This window comes from Lagenorhynchus albirostris, chromosome 16 (assembly GCF_949774975.1).
Source record: "Lagenorhynchus albirostris chromosome 16, mLagAlb1.1, whole genome shotgun sequence".
NCBI classification, from domain to species: domain Eukaryota; kingdom Metazoa; phylum Chordata; class Mammalia; order Artiodactyla; family Delphinidae; genus Lagenorhynchus; species Lagenorhynchus albirostris.
This window is the reverse complement of record NC_083110.1, coordinates 11,609,535-11,618,129: the sequence shown is the minus strand read 5'-3', so window position 1 is coordinate 11,618,129 and position 8,595 is coordinate 11,609,535. Positions and strand designations below refer to the sequence as shown.

General features: G+C 53.8%; 1 protein-coding gene across 3 annotated transcripts; it reads right to left on the bottom strand.

The window, feature by feature from the left end:
• On the bottom strand, positions 1-3,985 carry FXYD4 (FXYD domain containing ion transport regulator 4). Of its 3 annotated transcripts, none has more exons than XM_060127163.1 (8): positions 3,843-3,985; positions 2,236-2,459; positions 1,724-1,756; positions 1,586-1,609; positions 812-886; positions 670-706; positions 374-411; positions 1-188 (listed from the first exon to the last, which is right to left on the bottom strand). In XM_060127163.1, the coding sequence occupies exons 2-8, from the start codon at positions 2,291-2,293 to the stop codon at positions 169-171; spliced, it is 285 nt and encodes a 94-aa protein (XP_059983146.1). In that variant the 5' UTR covers positions 2,294-2,459; positions 3,843-3,985; the 3' UTR covers positions 1-168. The 3 variants fall into 3 exon arrangements, with proteins under 3 accessions (XP_059983146.1, XP_059983147.1, XP_059983145.1); XM_060127164.1 differs by having other exon boundaries at positions 2,400-2,459; XM_060127162.1 differs by lacking the exons at positions 670-706; positions 812-886.
• Positions 3,986-8,595: the final 4,610 nt, after the last annotated feature.

The following is an 8,595-nucleotide window of genomic DNA, read 5'->3' as shown; positions in this document are numbered from 1 at the left end:
GAGGAGAAAAGTTTAATTTAGAAATAAGCTCTGGACAGCCTCCTGAGCATAAGGGAGCCTAAGGGCCCACCCTCAGAGAGAAAGGCCATCATGAAGGGTAAAGTCCCCCAAGGGGGAGGGGACAGTATGGGAGCTGGTGCAGGAAGTGCCGTGAAGCCGGTCCTGTGCTCAGCAGGTACTGGCAGAGCCTGTGGAGAGAATGGAGGTCAGGTCTTCACAAACTGGGTCACTCCACGGACACCCCCCTCAGCCTCAGGTGACCCCAAGGCAGGCTGGCTCAGGACAGTCTGCCTTACAGCATAAAATTTATTAATTCTCAAATTATATGGCTATCCTGCCTGAGTGCCTGGAAGCCTCTCGAAGCCTGTCTCACCTGGAGTGATGAGTGGAACAGCTTTCTCGGGTAAGGAGCTGAGAAAGGAACACGTCAGATTAGCATCCTCAAGCCTCTGTCCTGTTCCCCCACCAAGATTCCTGGTGCCACTTTACACAATACGAAGGGTCAGAGCTTTCCCTGATTTGGGGCCCTTCAGGGATGATCTGTGAATGACAAATCCCACTGCAAGCCCAGGGACAGCCCGGGGGCTGTCCTCTTTCTCCAAATTGTAGGGCTTTACCGCCAAATAGCTCTGCTCTGCTCAAGGTGCACACAACAGGGCCCTGTCTCACCTGTGCTTATGATCTTGCTTGCATTTGCATTTGCCACCTGTGAAGGAAGAGACAGCCAGTTCAAAGAGCCTGGGGAGCCTGAGCCACCCCCTTCCCACCCGCTCCCCACCCCCACCCCGGCCCCGCCAGTCCCACTGCTCACTCAGGGCGAACAAGATTCCAGCGATGCACAGGAGCGCCGCACAGATCACCCCGCCCAGCTGCAGGCCTTCCCAGTCTAGAGGAGCATAGAGAGTGAGCTGGCACCAGCCTGGCTCCAGCCCAGTCATTCAACAGATAGTTATGACCACCTGCTTGTACAGATGCACTTACATTCCAGGCAACAAGAAAGACAAGCCAGTAAGTACATCATCTAATATCTGGTGGGAACAAGTGATAGGAAGAAAAAACAAGCAGAAGAGCACAGAAAAAGAATGGGCTTTGAAGAATGATCCAGGAAGGCTTTTCTGAAAGGTGGCATTTGAGCTGAGACCTGGAGCACATGAGGACTGTGTTGGGGGACAGTGCCAGGCAGAGGGAGCGGAAACCTGCTTGGGGCGTTGTCAGGCAGCAAGGAGCTGGTCCTGGGGAAGGCAAGAGAGAGTGAGTTGAAGAAAGGAGATTAGCCAGGTGCGTCTAGCCCCTTTCCCCGGAAGTCTTCCTAAACATCCTGTGGGCACCTTACCTCCTTGCTGGAATGAAGTTCTCCCAAAGACCATATTATGAGTCGGCCTGTCACTCTTCTGGTCGACGACGACGATGACGACGACTCTGGTTCTTTAATCCCCAGTCTCAGCCCCATCCTGCCCCTCCTTCCCTGTTCCCTCAAGCCCCTTTCTGTCTACACTGGGCTCCACATCACCCCTCACCAACCCCTAGCAAAGAGGTCCAGGATAGGCAAGGGTAGGGGTGGGGGGCAAGGGATATCAGCTCTTACCATAGTAGAAGGGACTGCCTTTATCTGCAGGAAAGAAAACATAAAAAAAATAAATAAGGACCAGAGCCAGGAGGCAGGATGTGGGGTCTTAGGGCCAGCTAAGGCAGGGCCAGCAGGGCAGTTTGGGGCCTTACTCACCAACCAGGTCATTGGCTTCCAGGACGGGCAGGCCTGGGTGAGAGAAGCAGAGGGACTGGCTGTTAATTCACGGCACTGGTCTCAAAATGAATCAGCAGCCAGGACCCCAGCCTAGAGGCGCAAGGACAGCCAGCTTCGTTGGGACTCTGGGGAGGTGGGATGGAGGGGCCCTGAGGTCACCGGTTCCTTTCCTCACACCTTCCCCACCCCCAAACAGACCTGGGATTTTGTCTCCTACTTCCTGGTCTTTGTGCCCGCCCCCCACCCCCGCCCTCTGTCCCCACCCCCAGCCCTTCCAGCAATTTCTCAGGCTTCCTGCTATTCTTTCTTACACTCAAAATGGGATGGTGTGTTGGTATCTTTTTACCCTCTCCTGAAAAGCTTTCTACACAGGTCCTGGCTAATGCTCTGCCTCCTAAAGAAGTAGGGAATGCTGTTCTCTTCACGCCAACAGATGGTTAGCTCCCAAAGTTCCATTAACCTGGGTAACTTTTGCAATAGCTACTTCCTACCTGTACCGTTACTTCCTTTATGTTTCTCTTTAAGTTGACAGTTGAAATGAAAACACATTCATTCAACATCAGGCCCCCTTTGTGAGATGCTGTCCTGGTTTTCACAGCCTTGGTGGGTGGGTGGGTGGGTGACAGCAGGGTCACCTCTGGGAGGACTGACTCACCTGCCAGCAGGAGGAGAAGGCCCCGGACCACTCCCTCCATGACACAGCGGCAGGACTAGGCTGCAGGGGAAGGGGGCAGGCTGGGGTCAGACAGCCCCGACCGGCCCCAGGCTCACGGCACTTGGTGGCACAAATCTCAAGGCTGCCCTTGCTTATGGGGTCGACTTGGAAAAGTTACTAATTTGTTTCCTTGTCTAGAGATGATAATAGTAATGCCTTGTGGAGTTAAGTGCTTAGAGCAGTGCCTGTGCATAGTAAGTGCCATATGAGGTTTTGTTAAAATCTGGTAATCAGATGCCTGACACACCATCAGGAGAGCAGGGCTGCTGTTCTAACTCAGGCTTTGGTGCCTGCCTTCCTGACCCCTGGCTCAAAGGGCTAAGGTTGTCAGGCCTCGGGCTATCCAAAGGTCTGGGCCTGGGGCACTACCAGGCTGAATTCCAAGATAGCCTCCACCTAGGGCATGCCCAGGACTCCTCTGAGTGAACAGCTGGGCAGGGGAAGCGGAGGCATTAGGGGCAGGTGCCAGGGACAGGTGCCAGGGACAGGCAAGAGCCTCCCACCTCAGCCCTGGCCAAGCCCTGCTCCAGGTAGCCCCAAATTCCACTCTCAGAGTACAGACTGCTGTTGGCAGGAAACTGCCTATTGGGTGGGACATGGCTCCTTCTTTCTCCTTAGGGTGGGAACTATCCATATCTTCATTTACTAGTCCCTAGGGTGGCTGTGTCCTTGAGATAAGACCTGCTACCAGCTTTCTGCCTATTGTTAGCCTTAGGCAGGCATAGGGGTCGTCAGTGTTCCAGACTGCAACCCCAGTTATTACGTGCCAGAGAATTCCTCTCTCAGCCACTTAACAGCTGTGTGACTCAGCTGGGTTACTTAACCTCTCTGTGCTTCAGTGCCCTATAAAAATGAGGATAATTATAATAGCAACCTCATAAGGTTATAACTGAATTACATGAGTTACTATATGTTAAGCCTAAGAATAGCGCGTAGCACATAGTTAAGTACTGAAACATGTTACAATAAGTAAACGTACAAGTACACGGGTCTTTTGCCATAGGAAGGAGGAACTATTAACACGCTCCTTGGGAACATGGGGGTCTGTTGGCTCTGAGCAATTTCCAAACCTGGCCCTCCTTTGGCCAATCTGTCTCTCCCTGCCCCTTCCACCACCCTGGAATTCCTGGATCGTGAGGGTCACAACTCCACTCTACATATTCTTTGGCCAAAGACTGGCTCCTGTTTCCTCTAGCCTCCACCCCACCTTCCTTCCATATGACAGTGGGCACAGAGCAGGCAGCCTCCAGTCCTCCAATCCCCCAAACACACACGCGTTACTGAGAATACTCAGGCAGCTACCACCCCTTCCTCAGACTGATACCCCCTCTGCCCCCACCCCTTTTCCTAGGAGCCCTGAAGTCCTGGTGGAAACTTGCTCACCTGAGGGCTGAGTGCAGAGAGCTGGTCTGAGGAGGCTCCTGGAGCTGCGTCCAGCCCAGGTGGGTTCCAGCTTTTTAAGCCCAGCAGCCCCGCCCAGGGCAACAATACTCTTGGGCCGAAGGAACTGGTCAGATTCCTTAAGATTCCTGCGGCTCCCTCTCCCCAGTGCACTCTTAAAGGAGACGGCTCACCTGCCACACCCGCCGAGCAGAGGGAGGGCCCCAGGCCCTCTCAGAGGCTAAGCGGAGGGAGGGGAGGGATGGGCCTCAGACCCGTCTTGTGAGAAGGGGGCTTTCAGTTTCTTTAGCTCACCTAGATCCTAAACGAGGGGCCCAGAAATGTGTGGAAGGGGACAAGATATTTCTGGGTACTTGGGCCAGAAGTGCGGGTTCCAGGACTTCTGGGGGGCGGGCGTTCCGGGAATATTGTGTCAGCGAGGCGGTGGGGCTGGCCTTGAGGCTCCATTCGCTTGGCCGTCGCATCGCTTTTCCTTGGACTGGGTTTCATTGGGGGGAGATCTGGGGCTGATGGGCACCCCACAGGATCGCCCACCCTCTGACCACATCCTGACAACCACTTAGCCCCTGGGGACCAGAAGCTGTAGTTAGAAGCCCCCCGCCCTGTCCTCGCTTCCTGCCTGCTGTGGGGGAGGGGGGGCAGGGGTGTGAGATGGGGTGGTGGGGCGAGGGGAGGACCACCGGCCTGGGATGAAGAGTGGGCCGCCTCCCTCGGCAGACCCCCGCGCCTGCCTTGTGCACCGCTGGCCAAGCTCTTCCTGTCCCTCACCCCACCATGTGCCTTCGACCTGTGCCCTTGACGCTGGATGACCACGGGCCCCTCTATTCTGCTGTCCCGCCTCCCTGATTCCTCTCTTTTCACCCTCTTCTCCCACTGCGCAGTGACCAACTGAAGCAAGACTGTTGCCGTCCTTATTCCCAATACTGATAAATAGATTTTGATTGAATTGTTGAGTCACTGAGGACAGGAAGCCACCAGCAGCTCCCAGTGCTGGGGGTCAGAGGGCAGGACAGAGCCCTGAAAGACAGGGTGGGAAGGATTCAGGTGAGTAGGAAGCCGGAGGGCCTTCCTAGTGCAAACATGTTGCACCTCCTCACGAAAACCTTCCATGGTGCTTCCTGTTTTCAAGATTCGGTTCTTGCACAGAGCTTAAGACCAGGGCTCCTGGACCAGAAAGAGCTGGATGTGAAGCCCAGCTTGCCACTTGCTCACTGGGAGATCTCAGGCAGCTCCTTCATTATGAGCCTCAGTTCCCTCTCCTCTAAGATGGAGTAATGGGACTTCCCTGGTGGCGCAGTGGTTAAGAATCCGCCTGCCAAAGCAGGGGACACAGGTTCGAGCCCTGGTCCAGGAAGATCCCACATGCTGCGGAGCAAGCCAATGCGCCACAACTACTGAGCCTGTGCTCTAGAGCCCGTGAGCCACAACTACTGAGCCTCCGTGCCACAGCTAGTGAGCCTGCGCGCCTAGAGCCCGTGCTCTGCAGCAAGAGCAGCCACCGCGATGAGAAGCCCGCGCACCGCAAAGAAGAGTAGCCCCCGCTCGCCGCAACTAGAGAAAGCCCGCGCGCAGCAACGAAGACCCAATGCAGCCAAAAATAAATAAATAAATTTATTTATTTTAAAAAATAATAAAATGGAATAACAACAGGACATACCTTTGAGGTTTGGGGTGGAGGGGCTGCAGTGGCACGGGGCCAACCCATGACCAGCCCTCAATTTGTATGTGTGGAATGAATGCTTTCCAGGCCCTGTGTGAGGAGAATTTGTGAATCTCGAGAGTCAGAAGAACCAATAATAGCACATATTTTGGAGACAAATCCAGGCTCTGTTATTTACTTGCTATGTGCACTTGAGCAACTGACTTACCCTATTCCTGCCTATATGCTCATCCATGAAGTGGGAACAATGACTGAGCCGACTTTGAATGTTTGTTGTGATGATGACATCTGATTATGCTGCTCAGTTCACAGGGGCTGTTCTTGTAGCTGCGAATGGCCCTGATATGCACACAGTAAGATCTGCAGCATGAGAGAAAGGGGGTCATCATTAGAGAGACCCCCATGGGGTAACTGTGCTCCAGAGAAGATAATGGTCTTGCTTAAGGTCACACTGTGCCATGGTAGCAGAATGGAGACTCAGCTCAAGTTTCCAGACTCCTCCGGTGGGAAATAAGCAGCAAGAAAGCAGGCATTTGAGGAAGAGGACCCTTTAAGTCCCAGGTGCTTTGGAAGGTCTCCAGGAAGTATGAAAAGGACCTCAGATCCACTTCTCCAGAAGGTTCTAGCGCTTTTGCCCCATCCTGAAGCTTCTGCCCTCTTTAGGGATCCTCCATTCCCACCCCTATCACCATGAGGTATTTCACCTTTAACAGGTAGAAAGAAAACTTCACCTGAGCCAGGTGGTATTGACACTGGCTCAAGATAGAGGACAGGTTGAGCCTAGGGCAGAACCAGGGAGAGAGAGCCCAGCTACCTGTGTGTGGCTTCTGCAAGCACACAACAGTAAGTCACCACCTCATCTCCCCATTTTGCCAAAGTTCAGTATAGGTGCATCAGGGCTGAGTATTGCATCTGTCCCCTCTAAGAGGCCCCAAAGGCCAGACACACACTCAGCAGTGGGCAACAATGCCTTCCACACTGGAAGTGGCACAAGTCAGGTCCCAAGCTAATGAATTTAGCTTCTTAGATGTTAAACCCAGCACTTATAAATAGTCATGAAACTCGGTGTAGAAAATTTTAAAAGCTTTGTGTATTAAGAAGTGTCTCATTTGTTAGGAGTATTTAGGATGAACAACTGTGTTCTCAAGGTGTGATTCCTGAGGGGCTAGACTGGCAGTGAAGGCTGTTTTCAGGAAGTCACTTTCGAGGAGGGCTGGCCACTTGCCCTGCTTCTTGGGCATGCATTCCTTATCAGAATTTCTGGAGCCATCCTTTTGGGTCTGATTTCTTTTCTTTTTTGGGGGGGCTCGCCAGACAGCCTGCAGGATCTTAGTTCCCCCACCAGGGGGAATGCCCTCGGCATTGGGAGCACGGAGTCTTAACCACTAGACGGCCAGGGAAGCCCCTGGGTCTAATTTCTCACCTACCAGATGGGAAAGTTGGGTGAGAGGCACTGAGACCTACAGGGAAATCAAAACTCCAATGATGAAAGGCTGGGAGGAGTGGGTGATGGAGAGCCAGCCTGAGTTGGGTGGGTGCAGATGAGAACCTAGAGGTATCAAAAAGAGAGAAAGCTGCAAGATCCAGCTCTGAACTCTCTCTTCCCCTTCTGGACTCAGTGCTGCAAATGATACAAAAGACCTTGTGTGGAAGGAGGGAAGTCTGTTGCCAAGAGTGGCCGCCTGAAAATCGGCACTCACACCCAGGACTCTCTTCTGCTCACGTCAATCACTGCCGCAGCCCCTCACACTCCCAAACGGTGCTTTTCCCCTTCTCTAAGCACTACCGATTGCTCTTCGAAGAACATAGATGCATCCTCAAAGTCATTAATTTCCCTGAGGAAAGGTAATAAAACAGGAATTATCTAAGATTGACCAGAGATAAAGGGAAGTGGATAGCATCAAGCCTGGCACATAATAGGAACATGACGTGTTTTCTTCCTAACTTACAAGATGAACTGAATGTCACAGGCATCAGTAGGAAGCTGAGATTGTCTATTTTGAAGGGTCTGGTAGAATAGGGAAAAGACCCCATTCATGAGAGAACAAGAATAGAGGGAATCTCTGCCCTCTGAGGCTTCTGCCAGTTTCTGAGACATACTGAACTCCCACCTGGACCACTTCCTGTGCTGTCTCCCTCAGGAGCCCCCTGTTCTTCTTTCCCCTCTCTCTAACATGTCCTGCAGGTCCCCCTCTGTGTGCTCAGGGTGCTGGGCTCCTTGCCCACAGGTCTGGGTCTCACTCCGTTTGAGGACCGTGGGGAAGGAGGCAGCCTAACTCTGCTCACCTGCCTACCAGTGTTAGAGCAGGAGGTGAGTGGGTGTAAGACAGGGTGCAAGGAGGTCCATCTGAAGGGTAGCGACAGTTTGAGGGATGACGGACTTTTGCCGGATCTCGGCCTTGGCTGACTCCGGCGCCCTGGGGAGGCGGCGGAAGGGGCCCTTCATGCTGCAAAGATCTAAGAGCCTTCTAGACGAGGGGATACAGAAACGGTGTGGGGGAGTGTCTCAAGAACGGGGATATGGAGGTCTCTGCGGCAGCCACGCCCCCTCGGAGTCTGGAGTGAAGGTCTGGATCACTTTGGCCGACTCCGGCCAGAAAAGACCTCATAGGCTTCTAGGAGGCCCCTTCCAAGAAGCCATCCGTACCCACTCGCTCTCGTGCAGGCAGTGTGGGCAGGGCTTTCCTGTCGCGAAGCGGTCCCGCCCCTCTTCGTGCGGATTGGCTGCTCCAGTTCACCCGAGTACCTGTCAAGCAGCCGCCCTATTACGCCTGCGCAGCTCTTCTTCCCCTCCCCCCCCCCACGCTGTATCCTCTTGTAATGGTTGGGGCTCTGGTTGAGTCACTTCTGGAGCCTTTGTCCACCCATTTATCCATTCGCGCCTCCGTGATGGCCACGATCTTCCGGAGGTCGTGGGCTTCAGGACCTGGGACTTTAGAGGCTGTGAGGGATAGCTGAGGTGAAGGGACAGAGCATCGGGTGAGCTCAGGAGGCCAGGGAGGAGGGGGACGAGCGGAGGAGGCGGGCCGCGTGGAGTAAGGCCAGAAAGTCGGCAGTGGACCTTGGAGGGAGGGC